Source organism: Argentina silus, assembly GCF_951799395.1.
Source record: "Argentina silus genome assembly, chromosome: 1".
NCBI lineage: Eukaryota > Metazoa > Chordata > Actinopteri > Argentiniformes > Argentinidae > Argentina > Argentina silus.
In genome coordinates this window covers 4869429-4881578 of record NC_139655.1, presented here as the reverse complement: position 1 = coordinate 4881578, position 12150 = coordinate 4869429, and the positions used below count along the sequence as shown (strand labels likewise).

The 12150-nt window shown below is 44.5% G+C and overlaps 1 protein-coding gene across 1 annotated transcript; it reads left to right on the top strand.

Moving 5' to 3' along the window:
• The first annotated feature begins 3365 nt into the window (after positions 1-3365).
• Positions 3366-11946, top strand: anks6 (ankyrin repeat and sterile alpha motif domain containing 6). Its single transcript, XM_083695700.1, has 17 exons — positions 3366-3874; positions 4405-4620; positions 4823-5166; positions 6325-6369; positions 6702-6906; positions 7186-7292; positions 7501-7652; positions 7795-8029; positions 8565-8614; positions 8915-9118; positions 9304-9475; positions 9586-9803; positions 9999-10185; positions 10309-10376; positions 10522-10638; positions 10981-11077; positions 11212-11946. The coding sequence occupies exons 1-17, from the start codon at positions 3540-3542 to the stop codon at positions 11259-11261; spliced, it is 2802 nt and encodes a 933-aa protein (XP_083551826.1). The 5' UTR covers positions 3366-3539; the 3' UTR covers positions 11262-11946.
• Positions 11947-12150: the final 204 nt, after the last annotated feature.

Here is a 12150-nt window from a genome sequence, read left to right as displayed (position 1 = left end):
TCACGACCGTATTCAACGTCAACAAAGTAGCTCAGCGTGCTTTCTTGCCAGCAAGCAAAGGAGGATAGAGCCAATGAGGGGAGTAAGCACTTTAAATAGAATACACAAATCAAATTTCACACCCTCTTGAATGAGCCGCGCAGCACTTTGATCACATTCAGGCAGTTGATCAGAGCCAGCTGATGTGTGAAGTGGGTAATTAAGTATTTGTAACAGCTGTCCATTGCTGTTAATTAATAATTCAATAATTATTCGTCAGGGGATTCTCAGTGGGGATTGGACACAATTATTCCCATGGGAGAAATACGCAAATCCAGGATTCTTTCATCGTTAGCACATGTAACAGTAATAGTAATGATATAACAGATGTAATTAGCACATGTAACAGTAATAGTAATGATATAACAGATGTAATTAGCACATGTAACAGTAATAGTAATGATATAACAGATGTAATTGAAGGTCATGACATAAACTCAAACGTTGTTCAGGTCGTACTGCAAGTACGGGTAGAGTAAGGGTGTAAAGTCAACTGTATATTTTTTAGCAATTCTATTTTATTTTATTCTATTTGAAAACTTATTGAATTGTTGCACTACTCTGTGGCACTGTCACTTTTGCATTTCACTGTATACTTGTATGCACGTACAAATAAAGAATCTTGAATCTCTTGAATCTCAACTGCCGTAACACTTCATATGAAAGGGGTATACATAACACATTTATAACAGCTGACATAAACACTTCATAACACCTTCATAAATGTTGTGTCAGCCTTTTATGAAGTATTTATGTAACATCTATGTCTATATGAAAACAAAAATCTAACAGGATTTTAATCCTTCAAGACTTTCAAAACCTATAGGATCCAATAGGATTACTTTTGATTTCCAAAAGGAAAACCCTCCCAACATGATTCTGATAGATACAGGTGATACGGAAAAATTGAATATAATTTATAGACTCCTATAGGATTACTTTTGATTTCCAATAGGAAACAAATACTTCCTATAGGATGCCAATAGGATTTGGATACACAAAATCCTTTAGTTGTTTTTTAGGATTTTTTGACTAGGGCCAGCATGTAAAAAAACCTTAGGAATTAAGTTTGTGTTAGTTTAGGCAGGACACTTTAAGTCGAACGGCACATCTGTCCTTCCCAACCACGGCCCCAGCCTACACCCGATCGGTCACTCTGTATTTAGCCTACCTACGGGGGGGTTTGATAAGTCATGGGCTCCCTGCCATCTGGTATTTTGTATTTCATGTTGTTAAACTTCAGGCAGGGAGCTATACAGAGCGGAGCCATCCAATTATGACAAACTTAAATGTATTTCCATTTTCATTTAATAATGATTAAACCGACAAGTTATGACATTATTATGCCACTGTTATGTAGGACGTACTGTATGTAGAATCATGTAAGATGACTAAATTAAACCCTGGAAAGGTAAAAAATGACTGCTTGTCCCACATCTCCTACCATGAAGAAAGAAATAGTTCATACCACAGATACTGTAGGTTGTTGATAACCACATCTCCGAAAGGAATAATCAAATTTTTGTTATGACTCATACTGTTTTGCAGATCAGATTCACCTGGGACTCACTGCCTTTTCTTGGTGTCTGTCGAGGGTTGATCAAATCACAAAAAGCACTGAGCCCCCCCCCCCCCCCCCCCCGCAGAGCACTAATCCAAAAACTGTTTTCTTACTTGGTGCAATATCTTCCTGGAGAGAAATTATCTTTAGTTAGTCCTATACATTTTCTACCCACTCTAAGGACTCGTTTCCCGGACACAGATTAAGCCTAATCCTAGACTAAAATGCATCTTCAATAGAGATGTTTCATTGAAAAAGGGATTTTGTCGAGGACTAGGCTTAATCTGTGTCTGTTAAATTGGCATTAAGCAGTCCCATTTGTGACTGTCTCAGAGTGTGATGTACTGTAGTGATATTAGGAGGCCAAAGGCTTTGCTGTTTGATGTTGTTTCCTCCTATTCCTCTGGATCCCGTTTAACATAAGCCCATGACTCATTCACATTATACCCCATGTGGGTAAAGGTTGGGAATAGGGGTGGAATTAATTGACTGACAGTTTTCTAACAACTCCTCTGGAGACATTAAAATCATTCATCCCCTCTGGACATCTGCATAAGAATGCAAAAAATGTTATAATATCTGTTATAATTGAATATGAACTGGTGGAATAAAACATGAAACTGGGGAATTTCACTGAAATAGCTGTCATTAGTTCATTCAAGTGAGTTTGCAAATACTAAATAGTCCACATGGATAGAATTGCATATAATTTTTAGGCACAATTTTGGGCACATGAATATATTTGGAGCACATACACTTCGAGTCGAGAATATTAATGTTGGTGTTCTATCTGGATTCCAAAGGATAGAGCCAGCTGCAGCCTTTGCCCTTACAGGAACATTAAGAAGCCAATGGCACGGCGTCGAGCTGATGATTGACGATTAGAATTCTCAGCATAGCACTGACATGTGTATGGATCAGTGAGTGAGCTTTGATATTACTTTACAGGACCAGGAACAAAAACAAACTCTTGTAACTTGTAACTCCCATCCAATGTAGCTGCAAGGACACACAAAGTCACTCCTCCACCGGGCTTGTCAGATCCTATTATTTATAGCTGTTGTTTTTAATGATTTCTGCCCTGTAGTCTCTTGTGAAGAGCACCACTGATTTGGTGCTGGGTGACATATATCAATGTTTGACAGAGTAATTGGGGATGGTTGATGCACAGGGCCATAGTTGTTGTACTTGGCCCATTGCCACAGGTTGGAGAGAACATTATTCATTTACAAGGATATTTATAGTTAGGCTCATAAACTATGTGTGTGTGTGGAGAGTGGATTTGTGAGGAGAAAGTGACCCTCAAATTAATTGACCCTAAAAAAGACAGGCAGGCAGCAGAGTTGATTGGAGAGGGACTCCATCTGCTGGCTGCGGGTAGTGCTACAGAGTTTGCAGGTTGTATTAAAAACAAGGGAGAATGATAGAAGGTATCCAATTCAGCGCTGCACTAACTACCTAATCTCATTAAACTAAAACCCCTCAATCAAGACCTTATTATTTGTGGTTGTTCCAGGTGTAATATATAAACAATAAAGGTATCCTCCATCGTGGGGGCAGAGGTACATTAATATAGGACAGAATGATGTCAGAGAGGTTGAACAAATCGCCTAGGCAGTTTTGGCCAATTTTATTCTGGATGGTCTGAAAAAACGACTGCGCTGCCCCGCTTACGTTTTCATGTTGCGCACGCGCAAATTGGGTACTGGGAAAAGATTTCTTCCAGAGGTTGAAACGGGACAGCTCCGGTTGCGAATACGATTTCAAAAGTAACCAAAAAGCGAGTTGAAATGTTATGATAATATTATACGAGGGCTGAATTTAACCATTGTCTGAAGTACGTCATGCTTTTAAAACTCCGGCCGCCTATAGACATCGGAATAAAAAGTAGGGGTAAACTTTTAGAACACAACAATAACAGACTAGAATAATTCGTAAAATGAATTTGGGTGTTCCAGCAAACTCACTGCTGTTGTTTCGTGCCTGTGATGAGGGGGACTACGAGACTGCTAGAGGGATTCTTGAGCCAGGGGCGAAAGAGTCCGGGAGGCAAAGCAGGCTGCGGTCAGAAGCGGGATCGGAATGCAATGTTGTGGACATCAACAGGGGACTATCTCTTGTACCCGTAGATTGCACAGACGAAGAGGGAAACACTGCTTTACAGTTTGCCTCTGCGAGTGGACATGAGAACCTGGTCCGATTTCTACTGCGGAAGGGGGCTTCGGTGGACAGCCGTAACAACTATGGCTGGACCCCGCTCATGCAGGCTGCGAGGTGTGGTAGTTTAGTGTTCACTGCTAAAGAAGAACCGACGTGTGGTGCATGGTGTTACATGGGTGTACGTGTCTTTTGGTAGTGATAGAGAACAGGCAAAAGTGTATTAATAAAGTGAAGTGTGTGTGTGTGTGTGTGTGTGTGTGTGTGTGTGTGTGTGTGTGTGTGTGTGTGTGTGTGTAAACTGTTTGGGGTAACACAGATTAACAGTGAAATAGCCTATAACTAGAAAAATAAATTCCAGAAGAAACTTTATGGGCTTGCAAAGTCTTATCTTGGTAGTGGAAAAAGTTTAAAGATGATAGATGGATTTGCTGGGGAGTTGGTTGGTTGGTTGGTTGGTTGGATGGATGAATAGATAGATTGCTGAAGCAAGCCCACTCATAATAATAAGTAATAGGAAGAACAATAGTTGGACTTGCTGAAGCTAGCCCACTAATTACCCTGTAACACACCACTAGTTAAGCGGAGCTCATTTTACCAGCCCCAAGTCACATTTGCCATCTCTGTTACACCTCGTCTACCCCCAGGTTTGGTCACCTGAGTGTTGCTCACATCCTGCTGGAGAACGGGGCAGAGATCAACGGCAGGAACAGGATGGGCGCCAGTGTGCTGACCATGGCCGCCAGGGGAGGCCACACCCATGTGGCCAAGCTCCTACTGGAGAGCGGTGCCTTCGTGGACGACTACGATCACCTGGCCGTTGCCGAGGGTGTCGCCAATGGCAACAACAATAACCGCTGCAGGTAGTGTAAGCTACTGACACCCAGCATAGTTACACAAGTTCAGCCACAGAGATATGTGTTCTAAATCTATAGGATGGTAGCAATGAAAAGTGAGCAACGCCATCTAACCAAGTAACTATTACTATAGTAACAGTATCTGAGATCATCTCGACAGTGTGTGATTACAGTATGTAAGTATCTTTCTGTCTAACCACAACAACAGCTTCGGTGGCGGTGTTGGCGGGGGCGAGTGCTGTGGTGGGAGGGAGTTCATGGACATCACAGCGCTCCTTGTGGCGTCCCAGCATGGACATGAAGGGGCTGTGCGTCTGCTGCTGGAGTGGGGGGCGGAGGTCAACTTCTCCCAGAAGACCACGGGGTGGGGTGCCCTGATGCTAGCCACGCTGAGTGGGAAGGTGGGCATAGCCCAGCAGCTGGTAGAGCGGGGGGCGGACCCGGACCAGGTGAACGTCCTTGCCAAGACAGCATTCGAGCTAGCCCTGCAGCTCAAACAGAGAGAGGTCAAGGCCTACCTGGACTCCATCACTACTGTGAGACCTCAGCCAGGTAGTGTATCCGTACTACTACTCATTTAGTCCTGATGAATCTTACTCACCTAGTCCTCTCCATTCAAGCGGTACTGCGCACTTACTCACTACGCACTTACTCACTTAGCCTTCACCATACTGTTGCAACAGCCCTGATGCTTGTTAGTACGAGTCCTGATTGGTGTAAAACTTTTCTAATACACAGCTGGTTTCAAGGTATTTTTGTTGCTCTGCAATTGACACTCAAGTGATGCAGCTATTGTTACCCATGGCTTTATCCTCCTGCTCTCTTTGATGTGTTTCTACTGTTTGTACAAGGAGCACAGGAGAGAACTGGGGTTTGAAACTTGCCCTCCATAAAGTCTAATCTCAGCTTTTCTCCAACTGTTGTTATTATGGCAGCAGGAAAGCGGTGCCATCTTAAAAGGATAGCTTACCCAACAATCTGTCAGACACTTTCACACCTAAAAAATGCTCTGAAGTTGTGTCCACCTTCCGCACCATCTGTGGTGTAGATCTCACTATCCCGCTTCAACGCCTTAGTGAATGGCCCAAGAAGCATCGTATTCCTTCTAACATCAGCTCCATTCTAGTCACATTTTAGGCAATGTAAGAAAATGACTAACAAACTTCGGGAGGGAACTCTCTGCAGCTCTTTAAGCATCTGAAGCTTTCTGCAGTGTGTCTCTGTTTGCCAACGATGACTCACAGTGTAGACACAAACACTGTCTTTTAATGTTTGTATGATGAAGCATTCCATCTTTAATTGGTCATAACCTAAAGATTGTAGTCCCAATTCTGCCTACATTCCCCTTTTTGTTAGTTAATCTAATGGAGACATTTGTATGCAGCCATGAAAAATAACTTTCAGCCAGTCCCATGTGTTGCCATTTCCTCATCCGTCTCCCGGTGGTCATGTGACTGTGGTCCAGTGTCTGATGGTTTTGGATGGGGTTGTGTTGACTCTAGCTCGCAGAACTCTCCTGTGTCTCTCTGCTCAGGGTTTCTCGTCTTCTTCTGTTACCCAGTGCAACTGGGTTCAGGTAGCGTGGTGGTTTTGGTGGTGGGTAACATGGCATCTGACCACATAGACAGATAGGTTGCTCCCCCCACTGGAAGGTTTCTAATACAGTTGCTCTTTTGTACTCTCACATTATGTTATTTCAACCCTTCACAGATGATGAGAAAAGAAGACCAGATGTCTTCAGTGCCCTGAAGTTAGGTAAGTTTACCAGGCTCCGACTTAACATATTGTACAAATTATCTGTTGTTGTTGTGTGCCTTGTAAGAGACATACTCTATTCTGTAGAGAAAACTGTTGTATTGATGTACAGTACTGTAATCTTTACAAAACTACAGGTTGACTATGCAGTCTTGGGGTCTGCTGGGGCTGAAAACATTTGAAACATTTGGGTAGAACTTCAGTGAGAGAACTTCAGTAAGAACTTCAGCAAAGATCTTCATTGCCTTTGTCTGTAGCTGATGTTGAGTGATAAGGTTGCTCTTGTGTGTGTGTGCGTGCGTGCGTGCGTGCGTGCGTGCGTGTGTGTCCAGGTAACTCCCAGCTGGTGAAGGAGATCCTGGAGGAGGATCCTGGGCAGGTGAACATGGCCAATCAGGACGGAGCGTCTCCTCTGATGATCGCGGCTGTGAGTGGACAGCTGGAGGTGGTGCAGTTATTGGTGGAGAAGACTGCTGATGTAGACAAACAAGATGGAGTCCATGGCTGGACCGCACTCATGCAGGCCACATACCATGGGTAAAAATGTTATGATGGGTATTCTGGTTAGGCCTGTACTCTCTTTTAGGGGGTTTTCATTTATGTAATAACCACATGAATTACTTTGTAACTGGCTATCTGTCTAAATGGGTTGGCACTCAAATGGTGACTCAAATTCTCAAAACTCTTTTGCTCCCACCCTTTCACAAAACCGACAGTGACTGAAACACTCAATATAGGATCCATGGATTGTGCTTTTCACACACACACACACACACACACACACACTTCACAAGAAGTAAATTTCTCTTCTTACAGGAATAAAGATGTTGTGAAGTATCTGCTGAATCAGGGGGCAGATGTCAACCTACGGGCAAAGAACGGATACACAGCCTTTGACCTGGTCATGCTGCTAAATGACCCAGGTAAAACTTCTATTCAAAGAGGAATCAAAAAATCTTCATTGAAAATAAACAGCAGTTTTCAATTCACGATGGATAATTCTATTTAAAATGGAGTTGACCCAAATCCTAATGGCCACTGCTCAGAACTCTGAGGAACTCTGAAGTGAGGAGACGTCTGTAGACTCTTTCTTCCTTCACGTAGTCATCGTTTGTATTCATGTTCCCTCAGATACAGAGCTGGTGAGGCTGCTGGCGTCTGTCTGCATGCAAGTGGACAAAGAAAAGGGGAAACACCGTGGTAGACCCTCCCTCACACGCTCCAAAAGCAGACAGTCCCTCAACAACGTCCCTGTGCCACCAGATGACAAGGGAGGGCTAAAGGTGAGATGTGAATTCAAAGATTTAAAAATAAAAATAAAAATAGTCAAGTAAATACCCACATCAATGGCCTTAGACATGGACACACTGCTATAATTCATTGCCATGGTGACGAATCACATGACTGTGTCCCTTTCCCTTCCAGTCATGGTGGAACAGGATGTCCAACAGGTTCCGCAGACTAAAGCTAACCCACACCCTGAGACACGGTCTGTCCTCCAACCGCCTGGGGCCTTTCCCTGATGACCCCGAAACCTCCCTGGACGCCACCATGAAGGCTGACAGGAAGTCTGCTGCCTCTAACGGAGCAGTGGCGCCCCCTGCTGCACTGGGGGGTGCTGACATCATCACAGCCTGGACAGCCAAGAGCAAAGACAGCGGTGAGTCATAGAGGACATAGACTGCTATTAAAATGGCGAACATTGTTTTTGACATCTTCAAAGCATGATATGTTATGCAGTATAGTATAAACTATACTGTATATTCCTTGGATTCAGATTCAGGTATACCTTCTCTCTTGTGTAAAGCATAAGAAAATACCCTTCGGGTACAGTACATTAAAATTCAATAGGACAGGGCAGTCTTATTGGTTGTACAATGAGGTAGACTTTCCACCATGACAACAAAATGGGATGTGAGTGGTATTTCCTAGTGGTGAGTGGTATTTCCTGGTATTTCCTAGGCATCCATATTCTCAAATACCTTCTGAACATTTTATATTTCAAAATGGCCATATCTGAGGGATTTACTGTACATAGTTCAACAGACCATTTTGTTGGTAAATGTGGGCATGGTCAGTGATCCACACTGTTGGGCCTTGAATGCAGGAACATGAGAGAATGTGAGTATGACTTTACTGAGCTAACTACTGTACTTATTTATTTGACAGTAAATGTTACTGTGTCTGTTTTATAGGTCTTGGCAGAACTGGCACAGATAATGATGACTTTCTAATAACAACAATGGTAGGAATATTTGAATAAAACTGGTTTTGAATTTACATTTCTTTAAGATTTAACCTGAAAACTAAATTGCCCTGTACATCAAAAGGTTTCAAGCTGGCTGAATAACAATGTTGAGTTCATTGGCAAACTGCAGCAAATTATAATGTTATTGTAAGAATCAAGGTATAACAATGACATGCTGTGTTGAACTGATGGCTGGAATTTGACAAATTTACCTCACCGCTGGGCAAATACTTCAATGCAGGTTTTATTGAAGTGAAGCTCTAGGCCCACTACTAACCTTCTACATCCCTCCTCCAGCTGAGAAATGGTGCGCCCCTGACCCGCCTGCCCAATGACAAGCTGAAGGCCGTGATCCCGCCCTTCCTGCCCCCGTCTAACTTTGAGCCGTGGAACTCGGACCGCTCGCGCATCCTCAAGGAGGGCAAGAGTGAAGCCCCCCGTCTACCCATGCCCCAAAGACCTGGCAAGGCCAACTTCAACAGCAGCGGCAACTCGGACATTGTTAGTGTGTGTGTGTGTGTGTGTGTGTGTGTGTGTGTGTGTGTGTGTGTGTGTGTGTGTGCGTGTGTGCGTGCATGTGCGTGTGTGTGCGCGCAGGTGTGCTTGGAAAGGGGGGGAGGTTGTCTTGAAATATGTTCAATATTGTGGCGGAATACTTGACGTATTTTATTTACCATATGTCTCAGACCTCTATCAGTCGTGTGGTGAGCAGATCCATCAAGTTTCCCAGCATCACTAAAGGACCCTCATCTTCCTCACCCTCCAACTCTGGCAACTATCACTCACCCCACTCCTCGGGAGGCTCCAATGGCGTGGCAGGGGTTAACCGACATGGGGCAGACTCTCACAACCGCTCAGGTACACACACACACACACACACACACACACACACACACACACACACATACACACACACCCACACACACACACACACACACTGACCTCGGGGCTGTGCTTACGTCCAACAGGTGGCAGTGCGGACAGCGTCCTGTCTCAGATCGCAGCCCAGAGAAAGAGAGCTGCAGGCTTGCTGGACCCCAAGGCCCAGGCTGCAGAGCTGCCTAGCATGACCCCCACTCCTGCTCCTGTTCTTGCCCATGCTCCTGTCCCTGCTGTGCCCGACATCAGCCTGCCTGACATCCACAGCACCCCTAGTCTGGTGGCCAGCGACGTCCACTCCAGACGGGTCAGACTCATGCTGAAATATATATATATATTTTTTTTGCTTGTGGTACTTCAGTGCTGTAGATACAATGCCCTCCATAAGTATTGGAAAGAGGAAGCATTCTGTCTTCTGTTTTGGAGGGCACTGTATAAACCTCACACCGTTAATGATTTAGCTAGGGATTAACACACAGACATCTCTATTCCTTCCTAACAGAAGATCGACCTGAAGAAGAGACCTCAGTCTGGGAACTCTTCCACCTCCAAGAGCACCTCTCCCACCCTGACCCCGTCTCCGTCTCCCACCCCAAAGCCTCCCCCTGGGGACTCCCTGTCCTCCGCCTCCTCCCACCCACGCTCCAAGAGCAGTGGGGGCTCCAGCAGTGGCACCATCACAGACGAGGGTGAGTCTAAGGGTCTCTGGTAGCGACAATGATAAACTTTGTTTACAGGACGTAGTTGGTTCTCTGCTTACCTCCACATAACGGAGCCATCTGAACTGACCTTCTCTTCTATCTATCACACAGATGAGCTATCAGGCATCCTGAAGAAACTGTCACTGGAGAAATACCAGCCCATATTTGAAGAGCAAGAGGTGCAGTATACACACTTCTTTTACTACCAGTAATATATTCATAACTGTGACTTGAATCCCTCCCATATTGTTTATCAAACAATGAATATCTCCAGCATCTCGTATCTCTCTGTCATCTCAACCGATCTATCTCCATCTCCTGTAGGTGGATATGGAGGCGTTCCTGACTCTGACTGATGGAGACTTGAAGGAACTGGGGATCAAGACAGATGGGCCTAGACAGCAGATCCTGGCAGCCATCTCTGAACTGAATGCTGGAAAAGTGGGTTTTCTACACTGTATTCAATATGGCCTTTTTTGGTTGTATGCCTAACTCTTCTATACCTTTGTTGTATTTAGTTCACCAAAGACTGTTGACACCTTGACCTGTTCTAGTAGCCTCCTGTATTTGCTTTCAGGTGTCTTTTAGATGCTTGAAATCTTATTACCAAAGATCGAATATTTTTGTGTTTATCTGTTTTAGAACACACCTGATTCACCTGGTCAATGGCTTGATCATTGGTGGATCAGTAGAACCAGATGTATTCACATGTACAGTATGACCAGGGTTGAAGGACACTTATTTAGGGGGATCCAAACTTAACCCCTTTGAATGTTACCACAGGGTAGAGAGAGGCAGATTCTGCAGGAGACCATCCATAACTTCCAGTCCTCGTTTGGGAGTAGTGCCAGCAACCCCAGACCTCCTGGACACCCACGCTGTGAGTACTCATGAAACCGCTGTTGCAGGATATTAAAAAGGTGGCAGAATCCAGTGTTACCCATATTCAAATCTAACCAAACCTATGCCTTAGCAACAAAGTATTAAAAGATTAATTCATTCTCTGTTCTACAGCTCCTACTGGCTGGGTGAGACACCAGGTGCGTACCTCCAACAAGAGGTAATCGATGGTGACCCCTGCTGCTGGAGGATGACCATTACAGGTAACTAGAGGTCAGAGGTGACTCTAGCCCAGGTGTGAGTGAGGTAACTCTCCTGGACGCCAGTGTCCCAGAGCACTGCTCAGCAGTGTGGGAGGACACTGCAGCTAAAGCACAGACCACCCCCAGGGGACCACCCCGAAGGAGCCAGGGTGGAGGGGGACTGTGACCGTCAGCGCCCCATGCCCAGCGCACTGCTGCTTTCAGACAGAGCACAAAGTGATGTGCGGCCATCTTTTTTGCTGTGGCGACAGGGCTGTCATGCCTACTGCTGATACTAAGAGGGGAGTAGAGTGAGACAATGCCATATACGCTATATCTATGGCTCTAGATGGAGAGGGAGAGGGTGCTGAGAGAGATAAGACATCTATGTCTTTATGAATGTGAGAGATGAAAGCCAATGGACTGTGATTGAGATGGACTGTCACGCACTGATGCTGTAAGTGGTTGGAGGAATTCCGGTTGGTTTGTGAGAGGGAAGCAAGAGGGAAGTTTTTTTCTTTTGCTATTTTACTGCTTTTTTTTTTTACTGTGTGTGTCGTAAATTCTGTAGCTGGTGTAACTAACATGTGTCTGACTTTTAAATTGTAGGTTATTATTACATTGTGTATTTTTAAATGTAGGTGTTAGTCTGATGATAGAAATGTAATTGCCGTTTCCATTATTAAACCATGTGAACTGATCTGCGGGTTGAGTTCATTTTTCATTCAGACTGCATCAAATATGACATTTTGACACGTTTTCTTTAGCCTTTTGCTGCTGCTAGACGATGACTCTCAGACAATGACCTCAACCGTCTCCCAGTAATGGGATATTATTGCTGGATATGTTACCCCTTACTGTAACCACTGGC

Bases quoted from the DNA above. Each gene is read 5' to 3' on its own strand.
- anks6 (XM_083695700.1), top strand. From the start codon at position 3,540: ATGAATTTGGGTGTTCCAGCAAACTCACTGCTGTTGTTTCGTGCCTGT. The intron at 9,476-9,585 runs GTACACACACAC...TACGTCCAACAG, and splicing joins AGACTCTCACAACCGCTCAG to GTGGCAGTGCGGACAGCGTC. The intron at 10,377-10,521 runs GTGCAGTATACA...CATCTCCTGTAG, and splicing joins CCATATTTGAAGAGCAAGAG to GTGGATATGGAGGCGTTCCT.